The 12,505-nt window shown below is 37.7% G+C and overlaps 1 protein-coding gene across 5 annotated transcripts in view; it reads left to right on the forward strand.

Annotated features, from left to right (window-relative positions):
- Positions 1-12,505, forward strand: part of IARS1 (isoleucyl-tRNA synthetase 1) — a 116,933-nt gene that overhangs the window by 92,452 nt on the left and 11,976 nt on the right. For 3 of the 5 annotated variants that reach the window (XM_075096592.1, XM_075096591.1, XM_075096594.1), the window contains exons 26-30: positions 4,766-4,940; positions 5,687-5,799; positions 6,091-6,186; positions 8,286-8,462; positions 12,164-12,275. In XM_075096592.1, coding sequence (XP_074952693.1) covers positions 4,766-4,940; positions 5,687-5,799; positions 6,091-6,186; positions 8,286-8,462; positions 12,164-12,275 — 673 coding nt within the window. Of the gene's footprint in view, positions 1-4,765; positions 4,941-5,686; positions 5,800-6,085; positions 6,187-8,285; positions 8,463-12,163; positions 12,276-12,505 lie in introns of all 5 variants that reach the window. The other 2 variants (XM_075096590.1, XM_075096595.1) reach the window with 1 other exon arrangement.

Below are 12,505 nucleotides of genomic sequence, written 5' to 3' on the forward strand. Positions count from 1 at the left end.
AAAAGTAATAACATCTCTGCTGTAAGACTGGAGGCCTTTCAGACCCACTCTGGAAGGCAGTGAGAGAAAAAGGAAGACTGGTTAAGCAATGCCGTTCTTTCTGAACAGTCTTAATTTGCTCTTGCTGCGGTAGTCTCTTGTTGGGATGGATGATCCCTTTTCACCCAGATGTTCCATTGTGTTGCCTGGGAGATATGCCGTGACTTCATCTTTGTAACTGTATATGTTTTGGGGAGGAAAAAATTGCATTTGAAGAGCAGCTCTTCGCTAAGACAGCAGAATTCTAAAGGAACTGATGTGGTATTGATATTGGGCAGAATGCATACATTAGACTTGAATATAAATTGGGGATTACTTCATGACAACAATTTCTGTGTATTAATCTGTCTGGATTTTTACTTGCATCCTTCCCTTATGTAACGTTGTTGTATTTATGTGTGACTCTTAATTCAACGAGGCAGAATACACACCAGCTTTTCTCTTGGGTGAGAACTGAAGGAGTAGTCTTGCAAGACAAAATCACCTACGTAGTTGTTCAGATGATCCTTCCCATTCAAGACCTCCTGATAAAAAGGTTTTTGAGGAAGGGGTTCTAGCCTCAATGCAAGGTCCTTGTTGGAGAAGTTAAGTACAATGTAATATAAAAATTAATAACCCCGCAAAGTATCAACTTCCTTTACTATTGCAAGAGATATCACGCAGAAATCTTAATACTGTTTCTGAATGCCTGTGAACCACAAGCATAGCCTTTGTGTTTTGCCCTCTGAAATTTACTCATTTGAAACAATCTCTGTTTAAATGAGTGAAAAGCAGAAGAAAAAAGTTTGAGCAGCAATGTAGTTGTAGATCTGCACAGCTTATAAAAGACTTCTTCCCTTCCCTCCTGTGATACCTTCACATCTGGAAAGGTGAGCTGTAGGGTGTACTTTTCATTATCCTCTGAATTCTGATGTCCTGTTACAAGAGTCTGTTGTAACGACTGTTACAACTTAATTCTTTGTCCCCTTTCACCTCCAGTGTACTTCCAAAGCTACTGTCATATTAGTGTAGGGCTTCTATATGTCCAAGTACACTAACTGGGTGAGGAACGCAGGGATTCTCCACATTTCAGAGCAGTTCCTTTCCTTCAGCTCTATCCACAGCGCTGAAGCTTTGAATCTGACATTGCAGAGGAACTTTGTCTCATTTCTGTCTTCAGGAAATTCTTACCATGTTGTATCACCTTAGGACCTTTGTACTACTTAGAGCTGATATAGGGCTGGTGGGTTCAGCAATCTGTCTTTAGTTTGTGTTTCTGTTTAATGGCCTCTGGATTATTGAATAAAATGTATTTCTACTAATAATTGACCTTTGACCTTCTGGGAATCTTTCATTTGTCAGTCTGTCACTTTCCAGATCAATTTATATACATTCATGACAGAGTCAGTTCCAATGGGTGTACTAAGGCATGCTGGTAGTACATGAAGCATAAGGTTATGATGCTTTACATTTCATGGCATTTTTTCTTCCGTAAGAGTTTGTAACATTTTGCATTCTCTATAGCCAGTGAAATGGGTCTTCAAAGATAAGTGAGATAAGGTCTTTTGCTATTATAATAACCACTGGCAATACAGTATCTAAGGAATTTTACTTCTTTCCTCTCTATCCAGAAATATCATGCCCCATATAATACCCCTGTCCTTGGTAGGTTAAGGATTCTTTCTTCCTTTCAATAAGGTATCTTCAGAGGGCTCTGTAACAGAAAATCTCGTCACATGCTTAAAATGTGATGGAACTTTCTTAGTTCAAGTTGTCATTGTCAAGATCAGCCGTTTTGCCTTGACAAAGGGAATGAAAATCTGCATCTACCCAAGCGAGACCAATTCACCTCGCTTGTCTTGGTGACAGCAGTCATGCAAGTCAAAGAATTCAAGAGATGACTGAAGCAGTGGAGGACCTCTTAAACTTCTACTTATGTGTTACTCCAGCAATACCATCTTTCCCCAAGCCTAAATATATATCTAAGGAAGGCTTCTAAAACTTCTGCTGGGGGCAACTTAAGAGCACTGGCTAAGGGAGTCATGCCTCAATACACAAGACTTCTAGATCAGTGTTGTATGCTTCTTGCTTTTAGCTACTGTGGCACTTAAATTCGTAAGAATTGTGCACTAAAGGAATTTTAATTAAAAAATCTTAATTGACTTGCAAGTGGGATTGTAAGGCTTTTCTGTCACATTAGCTTATTGATTATTCCTCTTAGAATTGGCAGTTATGATGCTTCACTTCAGAATTGCTATTATTGTTAATCATTTCAATACCTGGATCTTTTCAATAGCAGAATTTTGAGATTTAGGTTAGTGTCTATCACATTTTCTTGATCTGACAGCTGGATTTGTGGATTTTACAGAATCCAATTTTAAGGGAGATGAGGTTTGCTTACACAAATTATTTCCAAAACGATAGCTGACAAAATCTGTTGTCAACTTCTACAGTTAGTAAAAGGTAACAAAGGAACCTAACAGTTTTATAAACTATTACATAATTGGAGTGTACAGGACTATGCTTTAATTTATATACATTTGCTACCACAAACAAACTTAAGGTATGGCTTGGAGATGAGTTTCAATGAACTAAAATATCTTTATGCAAGCACAAATACAAAACCCTGTCTATTGCCCTATTTTTATTATATATCTTAAAAATCAACAAGCTGATGCTGGAGCTTAATAGGTGTTTTATTGTATTGCATAGCAATCAATCTAGTTGTTTGCTTGGATGGTTCAGAGCTATAGCGGTCAATGAATGCAGGCAAACTGGGTAGTATTACTTGGGCTGTATTTACAGCTTTGTTCACCAACCTCCTACATATTCAGAGCTGTAGAACCTTTAGTTATTGTCAGAAGCGTGTTTCTAGTAAATTTGCAGGTGCCAGAGGTAACCTATAAGAAAAATTACACCATTTGATTTCACGTAGCTGCTGACAAAAGAATTTGAATTGACACTTGTCAATTGTTCAAAAATTTCATTCATCGCTTTCTCAGAAGTAGCTGCAGTCTTTGATCTGTAGTCTGACTCTGTTATCATAACATAGCAAATCATTTAAATAAATGGATTTTAATATTAGAACTGTCCAGAGTATAGAGTTGTCATGCAAAAATGGCCAAGCTCACAAAGTGAAATAAATTCAGAAGGCTTTTAGCAACTGAACACAGTTGCATTTTATGCATTAGTATTTGAGGCCTTTTACAAGCCTAGTTCAGGACTTTTCTTCCTAACTATTTCCAGTGAACGGTTTTATCTGAGTAAATTTTACTCTAACCACAATCAGAATCTTGCTTGCATCCAACCTTTATATACCCTTCAACCACCACCACCCCCATGTTATGGCTATAATAAAACAGAGAAAATTGACTTCTCCTTCACCAAATCTAAGGACTACTAGTATTTCATAATGTTAACATGTTAATTAGTATAGTAGACTGAGTCCGTGAATGGGCTGCATTAACTGACACCTGAACTGTGGCAGTGTGTGGTCCTTCGGTATTTTGTTTCTTACAGTATTACATAATCAATAATGCTTTTCCTTTTTATGATGTTCACTTAGAGACCCCAGCCCAGCTGAAGTACAGCACTGGCATTTTACTTTTTCCTGTTCTGAGAACTGGGCAGTTTGGGTTACCAGTCAATCTGATCATGTCAGGCACATGCCACCACTAAAGGCCCTTGTACATATGAATGCCTGAATGTAGAGGTCTCCCTACTGGCGATGGGAAGGAGTTGTTGCATCAGTTTCTGTGCTTGAGACTTGAAAGATGTCTTAAGGAGCTAATTTTGATTTATTGAGAAGATGAAATTAAGAAATATTTGAAGTTGTAGAATCATAGAATGATTTGGGTTGGAAGGGACCTTTAAAGGCCATTTAGTCCAAACCCCCTGCAGTGAGCAGGGACATCTTCAACTAGATCAGGTTGCTCAGAGCCCCGTCCAACCTGACCTTGAATGTTTCTAGGGATGGGACCTCCACAACCTCTCTGGGCAACCTGTTCCAGTGTTTCACCACCCTCAACGTAAAAAATTTTTCCTTCTATCCAGTCTACATCTATCCTCCTTTAGTTTAAAACCATGACCCCTTGTGCTGTCACAACAGGCCTTGCTAAAGAGATTGCCCCATCCTTCCTATAGTCCCCCTTTAAGTACTGGAAGGCCACAATAACGTCCCCCACCAGCCTTCTCTTCTCCAGGCTGAACAACCCCAACTCTCTCAGACTTTCTTCATAGGAGAGGTGCTCCATCCCTTGGATCATTTTTGTGACCCTCCCCTGGACCCGCTCCAACAGTTCCATGTCCTTCTTGTGCTGAGGGCTCCAGAGCTGGACACAGGACTCCAGGTTGGGTCTCACCAAATCGGAGTTAGAGGGGCAGAATCACCTCCCTCAACCTGCTGGCCATGCTTCTTTTGATGCAGCCCAGGAAGCCAAAGCACTATATTGAGGAAGGTTTAAGTTCAGCGCTGACTGGTGTCTATTAATAACAGAGAAATGTCTACCTCAGTGCTGAAGAGGAGGATAGGATCTTCTGCTGAAGGGTAGTTTCAGCATTGGTTGGGTTTATTTGCTCTTGCAGTGTTGGCAAATTACTTAGTTCTTAGAGATAACCATATGAAAAATTTGCACCTTGAAACTTATGACTTAGCTAGTACTGTGGCCCCTGGTTTTGTCCCCTTTCCACAGTTGTCAGAGATGTCTGTTCTTTAGCTTCATTTTTTCCTCTTGGTGTATTTATATAGGAGCTTAATGTACGTCAAGTGACATTATCTACTAATAAAGATAAATACGGGGTCCGGCTGAGAGCAGAACCTGATCACATGGTGCTTGGGAAGCGTTTGAAAGGTGCATTTAAGCCTGTCATGGCTGCAATCAAAGAGCTGAAGAGTGAGCAGCTGGAGGAATTCCAGGAGACAGGTATGTAGTGGTACAAACCACTGAATAATGGCAACATTGACCAGAAAAAAGATCCTAAATCCTTTAGCCCATCAGAAAAAAATTAAGCAATTGCTTTTGATTGGTGTATGTTAATCAGGCATTTGCAGGAGAACAGATGCAGTATCCTTCTGTGGGCTTAGGGAAACTTAAGGCTTACTTCCCAGTTTAATGAGAATAGGAGGAAGGTTGTTTTTATTATATTGCTGAGAGTAGATTAGAAGTTGCCATGTATACTAATCTTATGCTGTTCTCCTGTTTAAATGCTATTGTAAGGCCAAAATGAAATAGAGAGTAAACTGTTCCGTAAGACTGAATCAAATTTGAACTGAGTATATGTGCAATAGTTTAAAAGCATTGCTTCAATTCTGGATTTACTGGTGGGTGTGAAGTTTCCAGCTGTCTCTGTTCAGTTAACTGCTTGAATGTAAATTTTGATTTAGTTGAGTGTACAGGTTATTTTTAAGTTTATTCTGTTTCATTCAAATGGTACACAACAGTTGCTGAAGCGTCTGCGTTTGAGTGAGTCCTGCTGCCTGGCAAAGTGCTTGTATGAAGAATCTGAATGTGGGATAATTCAGTGTTTCTTACTAGTGCTTAGCTGCTGTTTCAACGTATTGTAAATATGTTGCGTTTCAGGTATTAGAATATTGATACTTGTCTTAAGCTTTTTGAAATTTTTTTTCACTCTGATTGTAAGAGATTCTTGTCATCTGCCAATTCTGCAGGCACCATTGTTGTAGAAGGACATGAACTCCACGGGGAAGATCTTCGTCTCATGTATACCTTTGATCAGATTGCAGGAGGATCTGCCCAGTTTGAGGCACATTCCGATGCTCAGGTATTTTACTGGTTATTTCTTTTTTTAAATTATTTTTAATTAAGGAAAGAGTTCCTCTAGAACTAATACGAAAAAGGTGAGGTGAAAGCTGGGATGGTTTTGTTAGTTCAGTTAGTTAAGTAAATTTCAGAGGCCTGTCTTCTGAATTTTGGAGATGTTAAAGTACTCTCTTCAACAAGGTATTTTGTAAGTGGGGAGCTCTATAAAAACATACCTGAACCTCTGAGTGAGTTAATACTAGCTTCTTTCAAGTTTTTTACCTATTCGACTGTCTTCTGTGCATCACCTCAGGTTTTAGTTCTGCTAGATGTTACCCCAGACCAGTCCATGGTGGATGAAGGAGTTGCCCGGGAAGTGATTAATCGCATCCAGAAGCTTCGCAAAAAGGTTAGGAAGCAATGGTTTGGAACAAGACATTTTATTTTACTTTTAAGTAATCTTTGGGCAATATGCAGCAGAAACTGACTTTTTTAATTAAATATGAAGCTCTGTATCTTTTACTCCTAATATAGCTTTCTGATCAGACATAAATGATTACAAATAATTATTTTCATTTTGAATTTCCATGTTACTAAGTAGTTAGAGTTGAACAATGAGCTTGCTATACATCATTCGTAGTGAATTAACTAATTTATCCAGTTTTACTGAGCCCCCTTGTTTTCTGTCTTCAGCCATGTAGCAGTTGTTCAGTCCCGGTTAAGCAGCTCTCAGGCCTGCCTGCATCCTGACAAGTATTATGTCCCCTCAGCTGGGATGGTCAGAGCCAAGACATATGAGCCCAGGACTACTAAAAGAAACTCATGTCTTGGCAAATTGCAGGAGGCATTTCAAGCACCAATTTGTATACATACATTAATGATTTTGCTCTAAATTGTTCTCATCACGTATACAAATGATGCTGTCTGAACTTAGATTAAAGCACCTTGAACCAATATAACTTCCTTCTCTCTACAATACTAATCCAGAATGAGCTGTACTCATCTCCATTTTGTGCCAAGAAGGCATAGTCACCATGGAGGTGATTAGTCAAAAAAGCATTTAATCTGCAGGGGACATTAAGTAATATTTAAATTGGTAAAAAGAATTCTAAAGGTTTCAGAACCTGCAAGTTTAAAAAAACTCCACAAAACTAAATTATCTCCTGTCCCGTCATGGACATACGCATTGCAAATGTGTAACATGCTGTTCTACGATATATGTAGGGTTTTCCTTCTTGACTAACTTGGTGGCAATGCACTAGAATTTGTATCTTTTTTAGACTTACACCTAAAGAAATCTTGTGGAAGCTCTAAATGATGTGTAGAGAAAATTTTCATGGGACATGTTTTTGGGAAGAGATATCTGTACAGTTAAGACCGCATGAATTTTCAGTGTAAGACTGAAAAATGACAAATTTGTACCAAAATAGTTTTTATATATATATTAAAAAAATTATATAATTTTATTTGTATATAACTTTATTTCTATATATAACTTTATAACTTTGTGTTTGTGTGTGTATATATACAGATAGGTATAGAGATATAAAACCTATACAGATTTATATCTGTATAAAATAAAACCAGGAAGGAATGAGGTAATGAAAAGTCTCATAAGTTACTGGATGATTTAAATTTACTTCTGTAGGGGTATAAGGCCATAATTTCTTTTCACTTCAATGAATTTCAAAATACTTAATCTTGCCTAATAATAAACATGATGCTAATGTGCATTTATTCTGTCATTCTTTCATTCCCACTCCTGTTATAAAAGTGTACACATATTAAAAACCACAGATTCCAGATCCACAGTAACTGTTACTGGCATTAAGGCAGTCACTATTTTTATTTTAGCAGATTTTAGAAGTAAAGTTTTCGTGATGCTGGTATATTTTTTTTGCTTGAAAACATTTTCTTACTGAAGCAGAACTTTGCTCTAATTCAGCTTTAATAAGCGTACCATTCAAATTAATTGCTTTTTTTCTGAAATGTATGTCATAATGCGAGATGTGGCAGAAATAGCATGAAAACTTAAAAGCCTGGTCATCACCTTCCAAAACAATCCCAAAATTATTGGAGACTGTTGGGCGTTAAGAAAATGTCACTGACTGCGCAATTGTTCAATAGAGCACCGAGGGTTTAATTTCAGGCTAACAGGATGTGTAAATGCTAGTAAGGTTCTTGTGCAACAAGAAAAGCTTTTTAATAAATTTGGTAGTCTTTCGCTTCCAAATTCATTTACCAACTCTGCCTGCCCCTCAGTGAACTGAGACATTTTGAGTAAGGTACATTATTTGGTCATTATCTTTTGAAGAAAAACATCCTATTCCAAACCTCTTTCTTGCCCTTCTGACAGAAGAATTGTTTTATTCTAAATCTTTTGTGGAAACTTTAAAAAAATGTCTGGTAAACCTCTTTCTAAGATACTTTAACAAGTATCCTTCTTTTAGTTTGTATATGTGAAAGTCATCTTGCTGTCATTAATAGTATGTTTGGTGTGCCCTACAGCGCAATCTGGTTCCTACAGATGAGATTACTGTGTACTACAGATCACATCTAGAAGGTGACTACCTGGATACTGTTATTAAGGAACATATGGATTTCATTTTTGCTACAATAAAGGCTGCCCTGAAACCTTACCCGGTCCCTACCTCAAAAGAAGTTCTTATCCAGGAAACAACCCAAGTAAGGAGAAAAAAAGCATTGAATGCCTAGGGTATTTTGTTATCCGCTTTTAACTGAACAAAGCACTTCAATTACAGAAAAATTGTATGTCGATATTTATTTGTGGGATATAGTGGATATTGTTTCATAATTATAAATGTCCGTATTAGTATTTTTGGTTTAAAAAAGAAAATAGTTGGGCTCTGTATGTGTCATATTTTTGAAAACGAAGCTGCTCAGGTACCAAAATAAATATTTTAGGTAGTCATTTGTATAAGCTTAGTACACTCAGTTATTTGTGCATTGTTTAGACAGCAGAAATATTGTTGCTCTGATACCTTTAAGTTAATATGCTTTTCTGTTAGAAATGTTTCCTTTGAGGCTAAATTTTGCCTTCTGGCTTAAGACCAACTTATGTTTGAGGATGCTTGCTTTTTTCCCCTGGATTGCTGAAGTTCAGTCTTTTGTAACAAAGCAGTTTCGCAGATGGGCTTATTAGTTCAAATCCACTGCTGAAAGAGTTCCTTTGTTTTCTCTGACTGTTTCTTCTGACATGTTTTAAGAATAACTTTTGCCATGGTTTTATTCAAACTTACTACATTCAAAAGGCATTCCTTGCAGAATTTTGGATTAAATAAACTTCAATCTAAATGTCATGATAGATCAGAAAGACAAGAACCTATGATATATCAGACTTGAAACTTGATTTACAGAATGCCTTGGAGTCTGAGAATAGCTGAAAGGCAAGCGCATGTTTTATCCATCTTAATACCAGTATGTGTAAGGAAATACTTTATACTTACTAATTACACATCTGAAGTTGTACACATTTGAAACAAAGTTCTGTTTGGCCTTTTTCAAAACTGTTAGTTTAATCCAGTGACAAATAGAGGGAAAACCACTCTAAAAGTAGAGCATGTTATGGTTGAGAAACGGGTGAAAATATTCTGCTATTTCTTCTAGGTACTTATTTGACTGGGATACTGCTGATGGACAGTTTGATATTAAGTCAACATCAAATCTGAATTAGAATGTAAAAGTGGCTGGAAAAAATGTATAGGGTTGGGAAACACTTGCCTGAATGCCTACCTCTGAAATTGCCAGTAAATTAGCTTTAATGTTGGTTGCTGTGGCTTTCTGTGAAACTTTCATGCCTGTGCAGGTGTGGTTCCTCCCACTATTATTTCTCTGTTTTCTAAATCTTCATTTAGCAGATTCTATTGAAGGAAAACATTGACTAGATGATCTTTAATGTCCCTTCCAACCCAACCCATTCTATGACTGGAAAGCTGAAAGATGAGTCTGTTGGATTAGTTTTAAATAATGCTGCCTACATAAAGATGAAATCTTGCTCTGACAGAAGGTGCTGGTTATTATGGGTACAATTGAGAGCTTTTGTCTAGATGTCAGCAAAACCAGACATCTGTTCCGTTTTGGAAATGATGAGCTAGTGTGCAACCGGAGATAGGCTGTGGCTATGCATTTGCACAAATGTTGGATTTCAGACTGTAAACCTAAAAAATTAGAGCTGAGATAAGACTATATATGATAGTTCTGTGTGGCTATTGCAATTGATGACTAAGTTTATAGAAATGAAATAATCTTGTAATGGTCATACAGCTGAGAGTGCCTACCTGTCAGCTTAAGAACTTGGGCGTGGAGTTTTTTTCAAACAAAAACATCAGCAGGGAGTTATTGCAAGCTCTGTGTACCAGAGCTGTATGGTTTATGTATGGTAAAGGGAGGCAAAGAAAAACTTTGTAAGGAAATGCAGAGTTGTTTGTTATGTTACTTTAAGGAGTCTCTGTCATTATGAAATACCTCTCTGCTGAGTTAATCTGTGGTCTTTGCCATGTGGGTTGCCTTCTGCACATGTAGATAGGTGTTACTGTGCTTACAAACTTGCTGTGCCTCTGAATTGTTAGTCACAGACTTTAAAACAGAGGTTACAGACTGTGAAGTCTTCCTGGGAAGTTGTGCTTCCTGGGACTGCGGGGATGGATTGCTTAGGGCAGATGTTTGCCTCTGTACTCTGTGTTCTGCTGCAACTCACTTGTCACATTAACAGCAGTGAATAAAAATATCTGAAATTAAAAAGCCCTTCTATAGAAATCCTTTCAGTGTAGAATTTTGGCCCTTTGTGGAGAGTTGAGGGTAGCTGCAGCTGTGTGCAATGAATTTGTAGCTTGGTGCAGCAGATGTGGCTATGGTCAGTTGCCTTTATTAGTCATAACTGCATTGCATTTTGTACTAGCAGTTTCAGGCATAAAGACTCAAGGTGTCAATTCATATTGAATTACGCATCAGCTGTCTTCTGTCGGTGGGGGTTGATAAGTCACATTGACATGGAAAATGCTTCACAGTGGTGATGGTATAGACAATTATATAGATTTTTTTCAGATATAAAAGCAGGTGCAAGTTAAAAGAATGATGTGTGTAATTCCACACATGAGTTCATAAGTTAAGTCAACTGCGGTGGGATCATTGCACCAAATTTCTGGGAGATATTAAAAGGAATAACAGAACTGCATGATGTTGAATGTATGTGAAGGCTGGGATGAAAATGAAATGCAATTAGTCTTTTCTACAAGTATTTTGATGATATTCAGGCTCAGTACCTCTGTGAAATTATCCTGGATCAATTTTTGATACAAGGCTTTTATTATGAACTCTTCTCCCAAAGACTTGCTCTGAGAGACAACAAAAAAAACCCAGCAGTTGCTCAGAAAATACTGGGAAGGAAAAGCAGCTACTTGAAAAAAGAATTTTTAATTGCTGGTAGAATTGGATAAACACAAAATGAGATCTGCTGCTCTGTAAGTGTCTTTCCATACTTTGTAATAGGAGCTCAGCAGGGTGGCACTTCCAAGTTTGTCTGTTCACCCTTTGGACTCTTACCAAAGACTGTCTCTAAACTTACCAAAAAAGGGGCTTAAATGGCCACTTAGTGCCAGTTGTTCATATAAGTGATTTCTGTATGATGTTTGTATAATAAAAAGTTTAATTAAGACATCTTTCAAAGTATGATTCTCATGAAAATTGGTGTAGGTACAGGAGTAATTCCAGCCTGCACTTAGTTCAGGAAGAGACCCATGCTTGAAAAAGCACAGTCTTAAAGCTAAGTCTGTTTCTGTAGTATTGCTACAGATTCTCAAATCTCTTCATCCTGTCCCTCATTTGCAAAGAAAGATGCTTGTTTCATTTCTTGTTGGGGTGTTTGAAGTTTTAATTGGTTCAGTAATTGCTGATGGGAGGATATTCGCCAAGGCAGACGTGATACCGAGGCAGCCACCTCCCGGGCTGTTCTCAGTAGCCCCTTGGAGACAGATGAAGGCTTCTCCAGACAGTGACTGAGAGCAGAGTCCTGTCTTCACATACTCTGAATTTACCTCTGGAAGAGTCATTCTTAAGTATATTCACTTTTGGATTATATTTTGGGAGACTGTCACCACTGCTCATCACTTGTGAAGATCAGACTTTTATGCCACTCTGTTTTTCTTATGTATTTAAATAGTGCTAGGTCTTTAACATATATTAAAGACAAATTAATATTTGAAGTGCTCTGTCTCTGAAGGAAGATGTTGTAGAAGTTGCAGTTTTATTGTAAGTTGTGCTTATTATACTAAGACAAGATCTTAATGTTGTTTATTTAAGGAAAATATTTTGTTGCACTTTTAAAATAAAACAATATCTAAATAATCATAATATGCCTCCTCTTCCAGCTGAAGGGATCGGAGCTAGAAATTACACTCGTCCGAGGTGGTTTGTGTCAGTGTGTTGGTCCAGCCTGTGCCTACGTCAACCTCAAAGTTTGTGTTAATGGGACAGAGCAAGGTAGGAACGTACCAGGTTTGATTTGTCCATGGTGGTGTTAAATGATTTTTTGGAAAACAGTGTGATGAATGTTGGATCCATGAACTTGTTTGAAAGATGGTGCAAACCCCCTTCCAGTAGTAGCTTTAAATACTTCTTGAAAGTAAGTTTATTAAAAGCAAAACCACATGCTGTCCATGATGTCTTCTGAGGTGGACCTGAAGTAAATATGCAGGTGTGCACATGAATTA

This window comes from Phalacrocorax aristotelis, chromosome 6 (assembly GCF_949628215.1).
Source record: "Phalacrocorax aristotelis chromosome 6, bGulAri2.1, whole genome shotgun sequence".
Taxonomy (NCBI): Eukaryota; Metazoa; Chordata; class Aves; order Suliformes; family Phalacrocoracidae; genus Phalacrocorax; species Phalacrocorax aristotelis.